We start from the raw sequence: 21,400 nt of genomic DNA, 5'->3' as shown, positions 1-21,400 counted from the left end.
TTTGTTTGACTGCAAATTTCAAGAGGTCATTTATTTTATTTATTGCTGTTGTAGTATTCTTTGTGTAAATGTACCACATTTTCTGTAGAAGGAACAGCGGGCTGCGTTTCTGCCACCCAGCTCCTGGTCACATGGCTAGCTTATGCCCCGAAATAACAACACACAAATTGTATTCATTTAAACACGGCCTGGCCCATTAGCTCTAGCCTCTATTGGCTAACTCTTACATATTTGTTTAACTCATATCTAATAATCTGTGTATCACCATGGGGTCATGGCTTACCAGGAAAGATTCAGCATGTCTGACCTGGCGGCTGGCTCTATGGCATCTGCCTGATTCTGCTTCTTTCTCCCAGCATTCTGTTCTGTCTACTCCGCCTATCTAAGCTGCTGTCCTATCAAAGGCCAAGGCAGTCTCTTTATTTGACCAATGAAAGTAACACATAGACAGAAGACCTACCTACATCAATTTCCTTTACCTATTCTTCAGTTGAGGGGCGTCTCGGTTGTTTCCAGGTTTTGGCATTGCTGTCAATGGTCTTATACCCTGTGAAGATCTGTTACTTGAATTTTAATAAAATACTGACTGGCCAGTGGCCAGGCAGGAAGTATGGGTGGGGCAACCAGAACAGGAGAATTCTGGGAAGAGAAAAGGCTCAGTCTGCAGGTGTAACCCAAATACAGAGGAAACAAGATGAGAATGCCTAACTGATAAAAGGTACCAAGCCACGTGGCTAACACAGACAAGAATTATGGCTTAATGTAGAATCTAAGAGTTAATAAGAGGCCTGAACTAATAGGCTAACCAGTTTATAATTAATGTAGAACTCTGTGTGGTTTTTTTTTTGAACTGAATGACTGTGGGATAGGGTGGAACAGAACCCTCTGTTAACACTGGCTATTACAAATAATGCTGCTAGGAACATAGTTCAGCACATGCACTTGAGGTATGATTGAGCATCTTTTGGTTACATACTCAACAGTGGCATTGCTGGGTCTCTTACTCCACATTATCTCCAACATAAGCTGCCATCATTGTTTTTGATCTTGGCCATTCTGACAGGTGTAAGATGGAATCTCAGAGTTGTTCTGATTTGCATTTCTCTGATGGCTATGAATGTTAAGCATTTCTTAAGTGTCTTTCAGCCCTTTGAAATTTGTCTGTTGAGACTTCTCTGTTTAGGTCTGTAGCCCATTTTTATTGAATTATTTGGGTTTTTTTTTTTGATGTCACGTTTCTTGAGTTCTTTGTATATTTTGGAGATCAGACCTCTGTCTGATGTGGGGTTGGCAAAGATCTTTCCCCATTCTGTAGGCTACCATTTTGTCTTAATGACCATTTCCTTTGCTTTACAGAAGCTTCTCAGTTTCAGGAGGTCCCATTTATTAATTGTTTCTCTCAGTGTCTGTGCTACTAGGGTTATATTTGGGAAGTGGTCTCCTTCAATGCAATGTTCATCAAAATCCTAGAAAAATTATTCACAGACCTCAAAAGAACAATGCTCAACTTCATATGGAAAAACATAAAAACCTAGGACAACCAAAACAATCCTGTACAACAAAAGAACTTCTGGAGGCATCACAATCCCAGACTTCAAACTCTAATGTAGAGCTACAGTAATAAAAACAGACAGGAAGACCAATGGAATTGAATTGAAGACCCAGATATAAAGCCACACACTTATGAATAGTTGATGTTTGACAAAGAAGCTAAAAATATAAATGGAAAAAGGAAAGCATATTCTGCAAATGGAGCTGGCATAACTTGATACCAATACATAGAAGAATAAAAATAGATCCATATCTATCGCCATGCACAATACTCAAGTTCAGGTGAACCAAAGGCCTAAACATAAAACCAACCACACTGAACCTCATGGAAGAGAAAATGGAAAGTACACTTGAATGCTAGTTTATTCTTCACTGCATTCTGAAGAGTTGGGCTTGACTCTGTTGACTTATTGGCTCCTTAATAGAACACTCCCCCATGGCTCTGAACATATGTCTCTATCCCATTTTGGCCAAGTAGTAGGCAGTTTCAGATACTGAGACCTACGTTTGTAAGTAGACAGGCAGGTTTACTGGTGAAGGTGACAACTCAGTGATGGTCTTGAAGAATGGGCACTGTCTCCTGGCAGGTCTTTGCCTGCTTGGAAGTCTCTTCCCTTCTGAACAGGTAGAGTACAATGGACACCTCTTCCTACTAGAGGTCCATTAGGAAGGTAAATTGCAATAGCAAGAGGCACCTTACCTTCACTTATAAACTCCTCCCTATGGAATACAATTGCAGATTTTAACTTTGAAGATGCTAAGGAAGTTCTCGAAGAAGACCCACAACACCCTCAATGAGATTCATTTGAATAATAGAATCTTTCTAAAGTCCATGACCCAGCTCTGACTGACTTGATATATCTGTGACTAGCAAGCTAAGGATTATTTTTTCGTAGCATAGAAAAGCTATCTTTGATGTTGGGCTGCTTATTTCTGATTGTGATTAATTGGAGTTTTCTATAGAACTTGAAAGGTTATCATAGGCTACCCTAAAATACTTACAAATAAGAAAAATAAGGTAAGCTTTGTGATTACAGATAAGGAAATAGACTAAAAAACCATAGAGGCTTGGAGAAATTGCCACCTCCCATGTGACTCTGGGGATTGCTAACTGCTGCTGACAGCTAACAGGAAAGCAAATCTGAGTGACTAGAAAGGTGGCCCCAGAGACCTGCACATTACAGGAGCTGGAGTGTGTGTTCACTTACTACTGGACCAAGGATTATCCCTTTAAGAGAAGCTCCTCCTTCCTATTTCAATAACAACCTCCTTTGCCATCAGGTGCCCAAGATCTTCTCTTTCAGACGTTCCAGAAGACTCAGGGCTTAGACACACAGAAGAAAGGAAGACAAGGAAAAGGTGGGAAAAGAAAGCTATTGCAAAGGACTGGGGTGGGAGCATCTGGGAGGTGGATGAAAGAGGAGTATGGAGGAGGGTGGGGGTGAGTGGAGTTGCGTGGCTTTGCATTCAATGTGTACAGAATGAACATGGCATGCCATTTGAGAAGTGGTTTGGGTTTTATTTTTCCTGGATATCCTAGAACATGATTCTAATCATCTAATCATACAAAAAAGTGTTTTGTTTGTTTGCAGAGCTGTGGGATTTTACCTAAAAAGAAAAATGGAGAAGTAGTGGTAGAACCTACAGATAGGAAAAGATTAGGAAGCATAGTGTTCTTGGAAGAGAACAGAGTTGAGAATGAATGATAAGGGGAAGATGTTGTTGTAAGGCAATGACTTAACTTTTGTTAAGGAAGGAAAAGGACTGACTATCTGACTTATTGAGGTCTGGGTGTTCTCAGTCTTATGTCGAGTAAAATAGACATACAGGCTTTCCTGTATGTCTATTCATAAATTACAAATAATCCAGAGATGAAATGAAGGATGCAGGAGGATTCCACAAGCTAGACCAAAATCCCTGGCTTTCATAGAAGGAACCTGAGCATCTGCTGATGGTCATGAAATCAACCCTCTCTCACAGAGAGGCTATCGTACATCTATGCATATATCTTAGTTTGTTTTATCCACATGTAAACATTTGTGTCAAAATGTGTGTGCCTAGAACATACCTGTGAATGTGTGGTGTGGGTGAATGTTCATATAGTACAGCTACGAATCTCTTAATTTAGGGAGCTGACTGAAAACAAAATGCTTAATACATTTTGCCTTCACATGCTTGTGCGTTTGTGTGGACGTACCTTCCCCCCCCCCCACACACACACACAATAAACGCTTTAAATGTAAGTTTACCACAGGTAGTGCTAGTAATTCACATCACAAATCTCAAGGTTCCTGGTGACTGTTAGGCTGCTTTTTTTTTTTTTTTTTTTTTTTTTTTTTTTTTGCGAAGAATCAGGAAGTGCTTTGATGACTAACAGGAGTTCTGGAGTACTTTGGAAATGCTATCATGCGTGCCAAAGCAAAATTTCTCATTAAGCCAAAAGTAAACAGCAAAGTAAGGTCTCAGAAATGATCTCTGCACCTTTCCACAGGCACCCATGAAGAAGAGAGTGGCCATCATCGGAGCAGGCATCAGTGGCCTGGCCTCCATCAGGAGCTGTCTGGAGGAGGGACTGGAGCCCACCTGCTTTGAGAGGAGCAATGATGTTGGGGGCCTGTGGAAATTCTCAGTGAGTGGGGCATCTGTGCAACAGAAAGAAAAGCGGAGGAGGAGGCTCCAGGCCTGCCTAGGGGGCAGCTGTGACTCCTAGCAGTATTAGAATCCACAAAATGCAATAACAGAAGCAGGTCTCAAATAAACTCTTTGCAACTTAGCAGAAAACCAGGTGTCTTAGCAAGTTCGTTTGTATACAGAACTCACCTCTGATAAATCACAAGTAAGAGTCACTTGAAGAATAAAACCCATAGTCCAATACTAGGTACATTTTATAAGATATATATATATATATATCTTCCTGTTTAAAAGCCACCAGGCAGGTCTGGGAATAAAGAGCTTAGCCCCGTGAGCATGAGGATCTGCGTTTGGATCCCCAGGAAACACCGAGGGGTCAGGTGCAGCAGCTCACATCTGTGGTCTTATGTTGTGAGGCAAAGCCATGCTGATACCTATGGCTGCTTGACCAGTCTAGCCAAATCGGTGAGCTCATGTTCAGGGAAAGACCATAAAAAAGAAAGTGGAAAGTGAAGGAGGGAGACTTCCAGTGTCAACTTCTGGCCTCGGCATGCTCTTAAATGTGTATACATTTGTCACACAAAAATAAAGAAATGCTTTAAATGTGAGGTCACCAAAGGTCATTTTAGCAATCCCAAATTTCAATTTCCCAGGTAAATCTGGTCAATAATGAGTTGGCTACAAATGTATTAGGTTATTTCTAGGCTCTGTATTCTGTTCCACTAGTCTATGTTTCTGTTTTTATGCCAATACTGTGATGTTTTGGTTTCTGGAGCTTTGTATTATATTTCAGAGTCAGCTGATGTGATTACTTCCAGCTTTGGGGTTTTTGTTTGTTTCTTTATACTGCTTTGGTTTGGTTTAGTTCAAGTTTATTGTGTCTATTTGGAGTTTTCTGTACTTCCAAAGGAATTTCAGGATATTTTTCACTAGTTTTGTGAAGAATATCATTGATATGTTGGTAGACTGAACAATAATCTGCATTGAGCCTGTAAATAACTAGGGTAGTGTGAGCATAGTGACATCAGTTCCTTCCGCCTGTCAACATCACAGTCATCTCCATTTGGTGAGGTCTACCTTAATTTCTTTCATCAGAGTTTTACAATTTTCATTGAAAAGTCTTTCACTTCTTGATCAAACTTACTCCTTTGTAATTTTTTTTTGTTTTTGAAAAGGGTGTTTTTTCTGTTCTTGTTGTTGTCATTGTTTGTTTGTTTGAAATAGGGTCTCTCTACATAGCCCTGGCCTAGCTGTCTGGAAACTCACTCTGTAGACAAGGTTGGACCCAAACTCTCAGAGTTCTGCCTACCTCTGCCTCCCAAATGCTGGGATTAGAGATGTGTACCACTATGCCCATCTCCTTTGCAGTTTTGTGCCAATTATGAATGAGATTCCTTTTATGATTTTTTAATCTCACTAGAAAAAAAGGTAACCTCTTTGGTAAATGGTACTGGAAAAACAGGATATTCATGAATGGAAGATTAAAACTTAACCCCTATACCTCTCGCACACTCAAAAATAAAGCAAAGACACATTAAAGACCTAACTGTAAGATCCAGAACAACAGAATTACTAGTAGAAAATAGGGGAAGCACTTCCAGACATTAATACAGGCCAAAAAGAAAATGGCTATGGCCCCAGAAGCTCAAGATACAATAGGCAAATGGAGCAAATGGAGGAAGCAAGCGTGGCACACGGTCTGAATGGATAGTGCTCAACCTGAAGAAGAATAATACCTTATTATTTTCAGGGAAACAGATAAAAATGGAAGTCATTGTGTTAAATGAAAAAAAAATGTATTCTAAAGTAGTTGAATGTGGAGTAGTGCATACTAAAGCCTGGGGAAGGTAAGATATGGGGAAGACAGTGGGAAATTAGATAACAGGCACCCAAGCATAGGTAGACTAAAGTAATATGCTCTATATTACAGTGTATAGTAACCAATTAAGTCGTTTTGAATAACTACAAGAGAATCACCCAAGCACTCCAAGTACAACAGGATGACAAGGGATAGAAACCCATTTCCTTAATCTGGTCAATATGTATTGTACCTATGCATTGAAACATTAGATTGTGCCTCAAAATATGCACACTAATTCTATGTTAGTCAGCATACTTTTAATGTTTTAAAAGATACAATTTCTAAATACTCTGGTTTAGCTGCTATGCAATGCCTACATGTATATGATGTTATTTTATCACAGTCTACAAGGTAGTACAATTAACACTAATGTTGGGAGTGTGGGAGGGCACTGTGCTCTATAAAGATATACACTATTGACAAAGTCCCTTTATGCAGGACAATGTCATCCATTTACAATGGCTCTCTCTCTCTCTCTCCCAATGTGTCTGTGTGTGGGGGGGGTGTTTATATGGGCTCTTTTCCACACAAAATATTTTACTGATATTTATTATTTGAAAATTTCATATACATATTAAGTGTATCTTGATCATATGTACCACATAATCACCCCCAATGACTAAATATACAATTTCCCTTTCCCCATTCCCAGAAAATTACCTTCTCAATTTCACGTCGTGTGTGTGTGTGTGTGTGTGTGTGTGTGTGTGTACAATTCACTGAGTTGAATTAGTGCTGCCTGTCTGTTCATGGGTGTGGGTCATCCACCAGAGCTGGGGTAATCTACCAGTAGCTACATCCCATAAGAAAAGTAATTCCAGCCTGCATAGGTCTGCACTAGGTCATCCGCATATATGTTATGGTTGTTAGCTTGGTATTTCTGTGGAGCTCCTAACAATGGGAATGGAAATATCTCTGACCCTTTTGTCTGCTCTTGGGACCATTTTTCCTCCTACTGGGTTGCCTTGCTCAGCCCTTTATGAGGATTTGTGCCTAGACTTATTGTATCTTGCTTGCTGTGTTCAGTTGCTATCACTGGAAGGTGTGCTCTTTTCTGAAGGAAAAAGAGGAGTAGATCTGAGAGAGAGGGGAGGTTGTAGGGGGTACCGGGAGGAGGGGATGGAAGGGAAACTGACATGAGAATGTATTGAAAACAGAAAAGAGAAAGAAAAGAGAAAAGGGGAGGGAGGGAGGAAGGAAGAAAAAAGGAAGAAAGGAAAGAAGGAAGAAGGGAAGGAAGGAAAAAAGGAAGGAAGGAGAAAAGAAAGGAAGAAAGATCCTCCCCCAACAGCCAATAGTTCCTCACCTTGGAGTGGGGCTGGAGAAGCCCCTCCCCAGTCTATGTCTGAATTTATAACTGCCTTGATCTTGTGCAGGCCCCATACAGGCAACCACACCTGCTATGAGTTCATGCGTGCAACATCCATATCATGTTTAGAAGACATCTTTTCAGAACAGCCTTCTCCATCCTCTGACTCTTATGTCCTTTTGACCTGTACTTCTACAATGTTCCCTGAGTCTTAGAGAGAGGGGTCTATATGGATGTTCCACCTACAACTGGATTTTTCTACTTGTCCTGCCATGTTGGTGCTCAAAACATTTCAGACCGAGGATTTTTCAGGTTGAGAGCCTCTGTGTGAATTAATTTCTTCCTTATTCTTTCCTTTCTCCTTGAAATACCATTTTTATCAGTCTTCCTAAACTCACCAGAAGCTACAAATCCCTTCACCTCCTCAAAAGTCCCATACAAACGACTTGGGTGCATGAACAGCAGAAAATGGGGTCCCGGTTCAAAGTCACATTCCTTTTTGAAACAAGCATACACCTGCTAATCTGTCTCTTGACAATAAACAAATTCCCATCATGCTAGTGATAGTGACTGGCATGATGTACTATTCCAGTGTTTCCTAAAGGGACATCAGCTGCTCAGCCATCAGCTTTGAATTACATGACACCTAATGAGAACATTCTAATCGTCTGCATGTTTCTCTACAAACTCAACAGCTGTCCATAAGGACCTGTAATTTAGTCTTTCATCACAAATCTTAATGTCAAATCCAGACAGCTTACTGATGTATTGTTTATGGAGCTACTGAGAATGACAGATAATTTATCTAGACCTAGAGAGCACTCACGCGACCTTGGTGTTTTCAGAGACCCAAGTAAAGTTTCAGCTCTCTTTTCACGGTCCTTACAGTAATTTTCAGTTTCCTGTAATGCCTTGGACTGAGAATCTAGCTCAGTCATTAAAATGCTTGCTTACTTTGTAAGTGTGAGCGTCTGAGTTCAAGACTCAGAAGCCAAGTTTTTAATCCCAGCACTGGGAGGCAGAGGCAGAAGCAGAAGGATTCCTGGAGCTTCTTACTAGCCAGCCTAGCCTTCTCAGTGAGTGGACGGCTCTTAAGGAACACACACCTGAGACTGACCTACACAGACACACGTGCACACACACACAAATGATGGGGGACACATGCACATGGTCACACAGGTCCAACCTACCCATAAGCAAACACATTTACTTTTTATTTAGTGTCTTTAATTCACTTCACACATACATTGATTGAGGCAGCAGCTGCAACAAGCAGGCCCTATAGTGTGATCTTCCATAGGAACTACTTTGTTGGTCATTGCCCTCCACCAGTTTTATTCTATAGTGTTACTTGAAAGCCATTTGAAACTCCAGGCCACCTAAAGCAAATTCTACAGGAGTTAAATCTAACTCTGAATTGCTGTGAGATTTTGTTTGTTTGTTTGTTTGTTTGGGGCATGTGTTGTTGTTATTGTTGTTGTTGTTTCTGTTGTTGTTGTTGGTGGTGGTGGTGGTAGTGGTGGTGGTGGTGTGTGTGTGTGTGTGTGTGTGAGAGAGAGAGAGAGAGAGAGAGAGAGAGAGAGAGAGAGAGAGAGAGCGCCAGTGTATGGCTACAGATGAACCAGACCACAACATCCTGACCTACTCTTTGCTATCTCTTTTTCTTCAACTTCCCCGTCTTCTCTCATCATCACTTGGTACCTCCTCTACAATTCTAGCATACTTTGTAACTTCTCCATTAATCTGGGGAATCCTGAAGAATCCTGCAGAAGAGAGGGAGGAAGGATTGTAAGAGCCAGAGGGGTCACAGACATCATCAGAGTCCCCAGTGGGTAAAGGCCAGTTCAACTTACTGTAATGACTTGGAACTGAATATGAACAAGAGCCGTATACTCACTTACCGATCTCCTTCCGTCTGAAAATTCTGTTCACAGGACCATGCAGAAGAGGGCAGGGCTAGTATCTACCGATCAGTCTTTACCAACTCTTCCAAAGAAATGATGTGTTTCCCAGACTTCCCCTATCCTGATGACTTCCCCAACTTCATGCATAACAGCAAGCTCCAAGAATACATCATTTCATTTGCTAAAGAAAAGAACCTTCTAAAATACATACAGTTTGAGGTAAGATGCTGTCAGCAGAGCAATGTCAGACATAGCAATGAGGAAGTCCGTGGCTGTTGCTCAAGTCCCACTTTTCCCCCCAGGGTCCCTTTCTTTAACCAACATTTTTAACTGCTTGATTTCGCTAATTGTAGATTTGTGAACACGATTTTTCTCTTATGAATCTGTCAGAAATACGTAAAACGTGATCACATACAGTTCTTACATCAAAATGGCACCAACTTAGAAATCAGCAACAAAATTAATAGATACAAAATACCCATGGGTTTGTAAATTTAAAGCCTCATTCTCCAAGTAATCTTTGTGTCCAAAAGAAATGTAATGTAATGAAAAAAAATACAAGAACTGGACATTAGTTAAACTTTTTGTGGAAGGCATTGAAAGCCATACTTTTGTGGGCCCATAAGCTTAACCATTTGTAATAAACAATTAAAGTATTTTAAAACAAGGCAAAGAATACACACACACACACACAAGTATTAACACATACATACATACACAATCTAATGTTTTCATTTCTCCTGAGGGACTTTTGAATTCCTTAAGATGTGTCTTATTAATAAAATGATTTAAGACCAATCTACCATTAGCATATTAAAGAAGGCTTTCTTTCTATATTCTTTAGACATTTGTAACCAGTATAAATAAAAGTCCTGATTTCTCAACTACTGGCAAATGGGAAGTTACCACTGAAAAGAATGGTAAAAAAGAAACAGCTGTCTTTGATGCTATAATGATTTGTTCTGGGCATCATGTGTACCCCCATCTACCAAAAGACTCCTTTCCAGGTAAGGCGGCTGAAGGTGAGGAAGCCACCCTACACATCTGTCAGGAATAAATGTATCGGTGAGGTTTATTTTAGTCTGCTTTCTAATGCGAGTAACAGAAAACCTGGCAATTAAAGTAAAGGACATTGTAAAGGAAAGAGACTTAGCTCCTAACTACAGGCACTGGAAAGGTAAGCAGCATGGTGCTAGCAACCTAGAGAGCTCCGCCCACCACCACCTCAGCCCCACCGCATTGCATCACAGTGTGGTTAAGAGTTAAAAAAAGAACTAGGCATGTCCAGCACCTAAAGGTTACAAGGTGAGAAGGGCATCTGAAGGGATTCAACAGCCAGGCTTGCTCTTGTTGGAACCAGACAGTTAATGCTCTCCTGTAACAGCTCACTCCACCATCCTTGCCAAGGGCAATGCCCTCAAAGACCAGCTTTACTTCCCAGTTGTCGCCAAGCTGGCGGCACATGTACCTCTGGGGAATATATTCAAGTCTTCCCCAAACTGCAGTAACATCTTTTTAATTAAACTACAAACAGGCCAATTAAAGTATATTTCTGTTTTCTATAATATATTAGGGTTACTAAATTTTCTTATTTTGTGACCACTAGAGTTGTTTGATTTTTAATAGAAATCAAGTTGATTCATATGCTTCTTTCTTTTTACTTAGGTTTAAACCGTTTTAAAGGCAAATGCTTCCACAGCAGGGACTATAAGGAGCCAGGGATGTGGAAGGGAAAGCGAGTCCTGGTGATTGGCCTGGGGAACTCGGGCTGTGACATTGCTGCAGAAGTCAGCCACGTAGCTCAACAGGTACCATATCTCACACACACCACAGACAATCTTAAAGGGACAAAAACTGGTATTTTCTCCTTTGAAAACTGCTATGGAATCGAATGGCATGTTTTAGCCAAGTACTATTTCATATACCTCAGCTTCCTGAGTAACAAACAAGCAGGATTTGAAATGTCTGTATAGGTGTCACTAGTGACGTTTCTGACCCAGTAAGGATTTGATACCTTGTGTGTGTCTGATCGATTCCTTTGAAACTAGAGTGGACTCAAGGTTAAAGCTATGACCGAGACTCCTAAAGAAGTTGTTCTATACTTCTGGGCTTCTGGTCTCCACATCAATAAAGCAGATAAAAACAGAACCAGTTTAGAAATGAGATTGTTATGCAGTGGAAACCCCATCCAGTCCCCATTAACAGAGAGCTGCACAGTCACTCATCCATGCATGCCTTCAGTCTGTGGCTAATTCTTCTTCCAGGCACTGGCATAGGAAGTGGAGAAAGAATGTTGAACAAAGCAAAAGTACCCCTCACTCTTGAACGCCACAATACTAATTATGTAAATGCTCTAATGCATAAATTATCATTGTGGAAAGTGCTAGCAAGGAAAGCAAAGCACGTGGTCCATGTAATTAATAAGGGTGACATACTCCATACGTGGCAGGAAAGACCCCTGGAGATGATGACACACAAGCAGAGAACCAGAAGTTGAGAAAGGCACAGACTCAAAAGAGATCTTCAAGCAGAGGGTCTTGAAGTAAGAAACCAGGTGTCTCGAAAACTGATGAAAGGCCTCTTGGCTGCATCTCAGTGGGTCTGGAAAGAAGGGTGTGAAGGGAGACCGAATGGAAGATGGAGAGGGAAGGATGAAGGTCCATGTAGGGTATGATTTAAACAAATGTCATCTCCCTTCGAAAGATGCATTAAAGGTTGCTTTTCCAGAAGCTGAAAGGCAGGGATCTTATTTCCAGATGTCATAGACCCCCAATATTGGTTCCTGATAGGCCCCTGAGCATCGCCATTATACTTCCAGCTTTACTCCACAGTATTACAGTCAAGATGCAAAAGATCATGTCAGGGCAAATGTCATAAAAATTATTTCTATGCCTGTGTTCCACACACTGCACTTGACAACCAGGGGGCAAGCAAAGAAATTAACCATATGGCCTTCCTTCTCAATGGGTCATAAAGTCTAGCCAAAATGCACATGCACGTGTGTGCGCACACACATACACATGCACATACTCACACACACAGACACACATAACAGTCTCAGAGATAAGCAGAATGCATGACAACAGTATAAGAGTTAGCACTGGAATGAAGGAAAAAATAGATGACTCTGTCACTAAATGCCCAAAGGACTGTAGAATCCAAGGCATCACAAAGGAGATGGTCCTGAACCCATTCTTAAAAGAGAAATACAAACCATATAGTCGAATATAAACCTAAAATATAAACATAAACTGTTCTTAGAATGGGGGATGACAGCAAACATGAGGACAGGAATCAGTACTGTGTGTTTGAGAGCTGAAATTAAGATTCTTAATAGCGACAACGGATAATGATACATCAAGGTACTTTAATATTCCCTCCTAAGTAAGTCCCTTCAACCGTAGGTAAAAGGTCATTGAATCTTATTTTTCCTCTTGGTGAAAAAAGGCAATTGAAGATAAAAACATTAGCAACTTCTTAAAAAGCTCAAAGGAACCTAAGATCTGAGTGGGAGATGACTTAAGAGAAGCAAAATTTGGAGCTTCAGATTTCAAGAGCACAGAGTAGCCACTGGAACTGAGGTTGGAAAGAAAGGTAGGAGCCCCAGTAAGTGATCTTTTCAAAGACTTCAATGAAGAGCTGAAAAAACTTGAATTCTTCATAAGTAAGAGTATACCATTTAAGGTTATTGAACAACGAGCAATAGGATGAACCTGGGTGATAAGATATTTATGTCTGCATATCAATGAATTAGAAGAAAGAAGCTCAATTTCTGAAGCTTTCAAGGTACATTTCTTCTCTAATTTGCTTCTCTTATAATGGCATTGCATAATTTTTAAAAAGGCAAGAAAAGAAGAAATAAATAGAAGAAACCTAAAAACCCACTGTGTTACAAATTAGCAGAAGAGGAAGAAAGAGACATTTAATAATCATATTATATCCGAGATGATGTCAGTCATATGACACAGGTTATCATGCTCAATTGACCCTCATACAAATCTGAAGTAGTTTAGATGCTGTTTCTTTCTGGTTTATAAGAAAGGAAACAAGATTAACGAAGTTAAAGCAATCTTGCCTATATCACATCATTTAGAGGTAGGAGGGCCAGGATTTCTGCCTATAGCATCCAGATCACAATTTACTTGCCTCATTTTACACCAATACCTATTTGGGGATAATAATTACTTCTTTGTAGCTATCAGTAGTTGGATAAGCCCTGGGAGTCATACCGGTGGTCACCTGTGCTAGGAAGACGTGATTGAAGTAAGTTGGTTCCTGGCAGCAGCAGCAGGGAATCTGATTAGACCTGAGGAGGCTTGTCTCAAAGTGCCCTTGAAGTCGCGTCTCCAGGAAGGAAAGCTGGCTTTCTTTTGCCTTATGCTCAAGTTTTGAAGGCCTATGGATGTGAACTAAGTTGAAATGAGAGTCTGAACCTACGTGGGCAGTCAGTGGATTTGGAAAACCAAGAAAGGAAGTAAGATCTGAGGGGAGCCTACTTTTTTTTTTTTTTATCAAAACAATTCTTTAGGAGGACTGACAGCTGAGGGTTTTTTACTTCCTCCTGGCCAAAAAGAGAACAAAAACAAAACAAACAAAAACCCAAGAGCAAGAGTAGTAAGCCCATTTCTACAGGGAGCTGTAGAGGGCATCTTACAATATGCCTTACACTTGCTGCATTTCATGTTTGTATTGTTCAGGTCATCATCAGCTCCAGAAGTGGATCCTGGGTGATGAGCAGGGTCTGGGATGACGGCTACCCCTGGGACATGTTGGTGATCACACGATTTCAAACTTTCCTCAAGAACAACTTGCCCACAGCCATCTCTGACTGGTGGTACATGAGGCAGATGAATGCAAGATTCAAGCATGAGAACTACGGCTTGATGCCTTTAAATGGGTAACGTGGACTAAAACGTGATGTGCCTGCTAACGTTTACTTCAATGTCAACAGCGCTTGGTGTGTGTTGTAATCTCAAAACAAATCAAAAGACATTCATGAAGTAATCACATCACACGTATCAAAGGATAAAGAACTGCAAATATTGGGAAGGATTTCCACACAGCCTACTTACCAGATTTGTATGTCTAGAGCGTTAGGTAATATGAAGCAGTTAGATCCCATAGCAACAGGAATAAAAATAAACATGTTTTAAGCACTTCATACATTACCAGAGTCTTACCCATTCTCTGCTTTAGGCTCTGGCATATATTATGACATGTACCCTCACAACTAAAAGGGCTGTGTTTGTTCTGGTTTTCAGAGGAGAAAACTAAAGTGTGATAGAATTGCTAATCTTACCAAAGTCCCAAATCCAGGAAGTAGAAGCAACCTTCAGTATGAATCCACATCTGCTGATTCCAGGTCTTTTGTTCTTTATCCTCTTCCTCTGTAACCTCACACGTAGTGGCAAAGTGGAGGCTAACAAAATCACTTTCCTGTGTTGTACTCTTTTTCTCAACCCCTGCGAAGAATGCTCTCACTGAACCAGTTCTACACAAGTCTGGCACTCCCCGCTTCCTCCTTAGTATTTTTCTACAACTCCCTCAAGCCCACTACATAAAAAAAAAAAAAAAAACAACTTCAACATTGGCTACAAATCCCAAATTTCTTCTTACATATTCATTAACTCAACAAATATAAATGGAGTGTTTACTGCGTCAGGTACCCAGTTAAGTGTTTGGGGATACATCAGGGTCTAGAAGAAGCAGAAATCTGTTCTACTAGAGTACACTCTTAGTAGCCATAAACATACAACAAATGCTTAGTAGAAAGCTATATGGTGATGTATGTTGTGGAGAATACAATGCGGGCAAAGGGGATAGAAATGCCGCAGACAGTTTTCAGTAGGGTCCTAGAATTAGGCATAAACGCTAAGTTGAATTTCATGCCATCTCTTGAAGGATGAGTGTGGACACAGAGGGCAAAAAGACTGTCAGCAATCGTGTGGGGAAGAGCAGCAGGGACCACCAGGAGAGAGTAGCCATGTTAGGAAAGGCACTAAGGAAAAGTGATCTCTGAAGACGGACAGTGCTTCAGGAGGGAGGACGCAATCATCTAAGCTGAGAGGTACTAGTAAGTTCAGGAAAATAACAGAGCGGGGCCCTTGGACCCATCAGCTTCATTCTGACAGCCTTGGCAAACACCGTCTCAGTGAGGCTGGGGTGCTTAGTGGTGGGTGACAATGAGTTTAATACAAGTGGCAGAGAAAAAGGGCCGTTGAGTCGAGCACTTTTCCAACCAGAGCTCCACCTAATCTCATTGTCTCAGTTTCTCCTCCTTCAGCTTCTTCCCCTGACTGTCTTGGTCATACATAACGAAGTCCTTTCCTTACATGATATTCGAATTCATTGGCAACTTCAGAATACTCTGTATGCATGAAGATTTTCCTGATCAAAACAATGGGTTGCTTCAGATCTCCAGGTGCCAGTGCTTCAAACTGTTCTCCCCTTACATAAGTTCCCAGGTGCACCTTCTTTGGCCTAAGTGGTGCAATTACTTCGTGTGGCTCACATTTCACTACTCAGTGAAAGCCCAGGGATAGCCCTCTCCCCCCTTTTTATTGTTTTTATTGAGTTATATATTTTTCTCTGCTCCCCTCCCTTTCTCTCCCCCTTTCCTTCTACCCTCTCCCATGGTCCCCATGCTCCCAATTTACTCAGGAGATCCTATCTTTTTCTATGTCAGGGGTAGCCCTCTTATGTATTCCTTTACCTTCCCAAGTCTATCTTACTATGGCCAGTTTGGAATATAAGAATAGACATTAACACTGTTAGCGCTTTATCTGTGCTACAGACTACAAAATTTCTCTTGCTATTCAGATCTCACTGTGGCCTAAGATAGAGGACAGTATCATTTCAGAAGAGAAAAGTGAGGTATTGGGAATTTAAAAGGACTGAACCTTCTCATAGGAAGCAATAAGACTTCAGATACCAGGTGCCTTACATTAGAATTTTTCTTGGCATAGACTTTGCTAGTAACTTCTCTTACCTCCTATATGGCCTCACATCAGTTTTATTCTTCTCATGCATTAGCGATATTCCATAGCTCAGGAAAATCTTTTGATCATCTTGTTCCTTCCTTCACCATCTGTACAGAGACTAAGACAAGGGGGACATGTTACTGTTACAATGACCAGTCTCTTCCGTCCATATAGAACTCTCAGGAAAGAACCCGTGTTCAATGATGAGCTCCCAGCACGCATCCTGTGTGGCACTGTGTCCATCAAACCTAACGTGAAGGAGTTCACGGAGACCTCCGCTGTGTTTGAGGATGGGACCATGTTTGAGGACATTGACTGTGTCATCTTCGCAACCGGCTACGGTTATGCCTATCCCTTCCTGGATGACTCCATCATCAAAAGCAGAAGCAATGAGGTCACCTTGTACAAGGGCATCTTCCCTCCTCAGCTGGAGAAACCAACCATGGCAGTGATTGGCCTTGTCCAGTCCCTTGGTGCTGCCATCCCCACAACTGACCTCCAGGCACGCTGGGCTGCACAAGTAATAAAGGGTAAGTGGGCCAAACAGTTCCCCGATGGATGCTAATGAGAATTCTTTCAGAATCAGAGCAAAAATCCTAATTAAGAGACCCGTCCAACTTTGAGAATCTGTACCTCCATTCCCATTGGCACGGTACCCCATGAGCAATTTGAAATATGTGTCATTGGATTATCATGGGCAATGGTACAATATTATTGGAGATTTTTTCCACTTATGATTCCTGGGAGCTGACAATTACCTGAGATCATTCAATAGACAAGAACTCCAAGAGTTCTTGGCCCTTGCTGCATGACAATATTATGAATATTGTGATTTCAAATGGGATAGAATTACATTACTTGAAAGGGTGATGGGGAAAGATAATTCCAGGCAAATCTTCAGCTAGACTCAGATACCTGCAGCCAGGGACAGCACACACTCTGGGAAGGCAGTGGGTCTTCTGGGCTCTTTTCTTCTCTGAACTGTGTTTGTTAAGGACAAGCAGTGCTTGATTAGAGACGGGAAGTACAAGATGTAAGAGATGTTTAATTTCGAAGGTACAAGAGTACATGTTATTCATATTTTCAAAAGGAAAAGGAAACAACAGACTTGATTAGCTAAGGAAGTCAGCCAGCGTCCTCTGGCAGCAGAGCTGAGATCAGAGTCATGGTGACATCTGAATGAAGGGGAATAGCTGTGGACAGCCATGGTCCATAGAAACAAGTGGAGCCTTAATTGAAGAAAAAACAGAGGTGTCGAAGTATATTGAGCAACGTTTAGTTGAACCGTAATTTATGAAACTTCTCGATGAGGGAGTTTTAGCAAAGTGGGCTGCTTTTGAAGCCATAACTAAGGCTTCTAGTACTACCCTGGCTCGCTGGAGCTCAGTCTCCCTTTCCTGTGGAAGCTTAGAATGAGTATGCATGCCCCTGTATACCCTGAGCCGCCAGACTGCCGCCATATCCGCATGTTCCTACTCAGCAGTGGCCTCTCTGCCTCTGCCTTTATCTCTCCCTGCTCAGGCAGAGATTGGATGTGGCTTCAGAGGGCTAAGTGACTCCAGCAAAGCAGCAGCACTCTCTCGGCCCTCAGACCGGACTTAAAGGGAGGTCACTAACTCTCTGTGAGGACAACAGTTTTAACTTTGGCTCTGAGAAAATAAAAATAAGGAAAAAAGTAAAACAAAAAGGGGAACTGGAGAGATGGTTGACACAGGCGCTTGATGGCAGGACTGACAAACCTGGGCTCCATTCTAAAACCACATGGTAGAAAGATAAAACTAATTCCCACAAGTTGTTCTCTGACCACACACACACACACACACACACACACACACACTAATAAACACTTCTAAAACTGAAAATACAATGTGACTCACAATTCACTGAGACCGAAAAACACTGGGCTACTCCTACTCTGGATTCATTAAACTATTCTGCCCTTCCTTCTTTTTCAGGAACTTGCATGTTGCCTTCTGTTAAAGACATGATGGATGATATTGATGAGAAAATGGGTAAAAAGCTCAAATGGTAAGAGTTTTATGCGGTAGATCTATTATAATGTAGATCCAGGATTTGCCTAGAAAAAAAAATCAGAATTTCTCAATAATTGAAACTGATTTTGTCTTAAATGATCCTTCATGAAGTTAACAGACTTAATGAGCCCCATTCTTCCACCTAAGAGTGGAGACCTTCTCGCCTGCCCTTGCACTGGATCCTACTAGGTGCAAGGTGCAGAGTCAGCAGTAAGAGTGAGGAACCTCGTTGTAGTGTTCCCTTTATCCCTGCCTTTAGCAGTCCATCCTAGAAAGGACATACAAAAGTGATGGACTCGAAATAATTGAGAAAACAAATGAAAGCAGAGGTCTGTTCTCAGAACAGGGTGGATGATCCTTCAAGTGGCTGCTTTAAATGAAAAGGACCAGCAGCAGGAGAATTAGCATGGAAAACTGGACTCCATCCCTGGTCTACCACTAATTAGCTTGGGGGCTGTGAATGAGGAACTTGGCTTGAGCAAGAGACAACTATTGTTCTCCACGATAGTTGTAGTGTTGGGGGATTTATTTCCAAATGAGATATGAAATAATCCCCTCGATAACACAAGAGAATAACGACTGCCCCGATAGGAAGATGTGAGCTGCTTTCTCTCTTCTTGCTTCCGCAAAGCCCGGGTATCACAAGAGTCCCTTCTCTCCATCTCTAGGTTTGGCAGCACTCAGACCATTCAGACGGATTACATTGTTTACATGGATGAACTGGCCTCCTTTATTGGAGCAAAGCCCAATATCCGACAGCTGTTTCTCAAGGATCCCAGGTTGGCCATAGAAGTGTTTTTTGGCCCTTGCAGCCCCTACCAGTTCCGGTTGGAAGGTCCAGGGAAGTGGTCAGGAGCCAGGAACGCCATCCTAACCCAGTGGGACCGGTCACTGAAGCCTATGAACACACGTGTCGTTGGTGGTGTTCGGAAGCCTTGCTTATACCTCTATTTGCTCAGGCTCCTCTCTGTTCCTATTCTGCTCATTGCTCTTTTCCTTGTGTTGATCTGATCGCAGTTTTCTCTAGAATTTCTGATAGTCACTGATAGTAACTGGGCAGGAATTTTGCTATTTAAAAATGAAGATTCTCATACCTCTCCCTTTCCTGTTCAAGACCATTTGGCAGGACTCTAGGCATTAATTAGAAAGCAAGACAGTGTTGCTCTGGCCTTCTACATAAGCCACTTTCAGAATCTTGTTGGTCTTCAGGGGGCATGAGTCAGGCCTCTTTCAGTTCCACTAACACTTAAAAATGGGAACTATGTTTTTATGTCCCTCTTGAATCATTTCCTGAAACACTTGGAAGTGGTGCCTTTTCTCTATTAAACGATGCTTGAAAGAAGAAACTTCAAAAACAAACAGTGAATAAAATAGGACATTTAGAATATGCTCTTCTTAAGTTGTCTATCTAAACTATGTGTGAACCTGGGGAAGAGCTTGGCAATTACTAGTTTTTTTTATTATTATTATTTTCCTAAAGCTCCAGGCACTATCTCTTGCTCCCTAACTAAGAAACACAGTGGAGAAATCTGACCCACACTGACAGATAGCTCAAATTAACTCATTTCACTGATAAGAAAATTAGTAAATTAAGGAAAGAAACTCTCCAACATAGAGTAAATAAATAATCACAACAATAAGCAATATATACCTTTGAATTGCTAGAAAAGATGTTTTGAAAACTGGTTTTCTAAGTACTGGGACTTGAATATGATAAGTGTTCTCTAGGGTCTGTCCCCACAATGTACTACTGAGATATGATGGAAATTTCCAGGGGTGGAGTTCAGCCGGGGATCCTAGGGTCATTCTGTGGAGCAGGTCCTCAAAGGCTTTCTAAGTCACTTATTTCTTCTCTCTCGTCCTGGGTTGGTATGCAGTTATGTTAGCTAGTTCTTTCATGTGTCCCACTGTTCTGTCAATCAGTGTGACACAGCCACGCACTTAGTCCATGCCCGAGCCTCCTGCTCTCAAACCGATCTGCCTCAGTTATTTTTGCACATCAGCAAAATTCTGAAACAATTATTACCCAGGAATGACGAGGCCAACAGATCAGGAAATGACTACCATTCCGAGGGCATCTTGCTGTACACAGAGATTCTCTAGGGAGAACCTTTGAAACTCAGAAAGATGGGAAATTCAACAGCAGCCTCCAAAAATTACTGATATATCGCAGAAGAAATAAAAATACATCTTTTCAGAAACAAAACAAAACCTATGCAATATAGCAATAGCATCTTATGATAAAAAACTTATGATAAATCTTTTTTGTAAGAACAGAGGAAAAAGTACCCACCCCAAAAATGTAAAGCTTGTAATGGTGTCATGCCTATAAACCTAGGACGGGGGGGGGGGGCACTGAGGCAGAAGAACGGTAAATTTGACCCTGACACAAAAACAACAAAAATCTATGTCACACCTAAAGAAGCTAGAAAAATGATTAAACTTAAGGTGTTTATGAGAAAAGAACTAAAGGTCAGAGCAGAAATGAGTGAGACTCATGCCAGAAAACAGAAAAATGAACAAACTAAGACTTGGATTTTTTTTAAAGGATGAAAAGTTAAACCTAACCATTCAGCTAGACAAACTAGGAGAAAAGAAAGAGTAAGGAAATAATAGGCTAAAATAAGATCAGCACCGAAAGAAAATATTAAAGATAATATCATGCTTTTAAGGATTTTTAAGAGAGTACTACAAATAATTGCATATCAAAAGGTGGGAGAATCTGGAAAAAAATGGATGAATTCCATAGAAACATACTTTCCTCCTTGACTAAATCATGAAGAAATATGAAAAAAAGGCAAAAAACCAGCAAGAAAATTAAGCCAGTGATGAAAGGACATCCAGGACCAGGTGGCCTCACCCCTAAATTAATTTGAGAAATTAATACAATTTTTTCAGGCTCTTTTAAAAACACAAAAGTAAAAGAAATGCTTCCAAGCTCGTTTTACATGAATAAGGGTACACTGGCAACAAAACCAGACAAGATATTACAACAAGAAGAAAAAGGGTCATTATCATTGATCAATACAGATGCAAAATTCTCCATCAAAATAGTAGTAAAGTGAATTCAAGAATTCATTAGGTATCTAGGGATAGTGGTACATGCCTTTAATCCCAACACTTTGGAGGTC

General features: G+C 41.0%; 1 protein-coding gene and 1 long non-coding RNA gene across 2 annotated transcripts in view; one reads left to right on the top strand and one right to left on the bottom strand.

Annotated features, from left to right (window-relative positions):
• Nucleotides 1–21,400, bottom strand: part of LOC126511328 (uncharacterized) — a 120,482-nt gene that overhangs the window by 43,615 nt on the left and 55,467 nt on the right. The window lies entirely within an intron of this gene.
• Nucleotides 2,833–19,656, top strand: LOC126511325 (dimethylaniline monooxygenase [N-oxide-forming] 3). The gene is made up of 9 exons (XM_050158395.1): nt 2,833–2,910; nt 4,043–4,180; nt 9,287–9,475; nt 10,101–10,263; nt 10,922–11,064; nt 13,954–14,153; nt 16,411–16,766; nt 18,192–18,264; nt 18,938–19,656. Exons 2-9 carry the CDS (start codon nt 4,049–4,051, stop codon nt 19,278–19,280), a joined length of 1,599 nt encoding a protein of 532 aa, XP_050014352.1. The 5' UTR covers nt 2,833–2,910; nt 4,043–4,048; the 3' UTR covers nt 19,281–19,656.

The sequence above is a fragment of the Alexandromys fortis genome, unplaced genomic scaffold, assembly GCF_014885135.2.
Source record: "Alexandromys fortis isolate MF-2015 unplaced genomic scaffold, M_Fortis_MF-2015_v1.1 scaffold_97, whole genome shotgun sequence".
NCBI lineage: Eukaryota > Metazoa > Chordata > Mammalia > Rodentia > Cricetidae > Alexandromys > Alexandromys fortis.
Note: the sequence above shows the minus strand (reverse complement) of the source record. Positions and strands in the feature narration are given on the sequence as shown.

What these genes read in the sequence shown, in the direction of transcription:
- LOC126511325 (XM_050158395.1), top strand. Translation starts at nt 4,049, where the DNA reads ATGAAGAAGAGAGTGGCCATCATCGGAGCAGGCATCAGTGGCCTGGCC. An exon ending in TAAAATACATACAGTTTGAG is followed by an intron (nt 9,476 to 10,100) that starts GTAAGATGCTGT and finishes TATATTCTTTAG; the next exon opens with ACATTTGTAACCAGTATAAA. An exon ending in GGCTGCACAAGTAATAAAGG is followed by an intron (nt 16,767 to 18,191) that starts GTAAGTGGGCCA and finishes CTTCTTTTTCAG; the next exon opens with GAACTTGCATGTTGCCTTCT.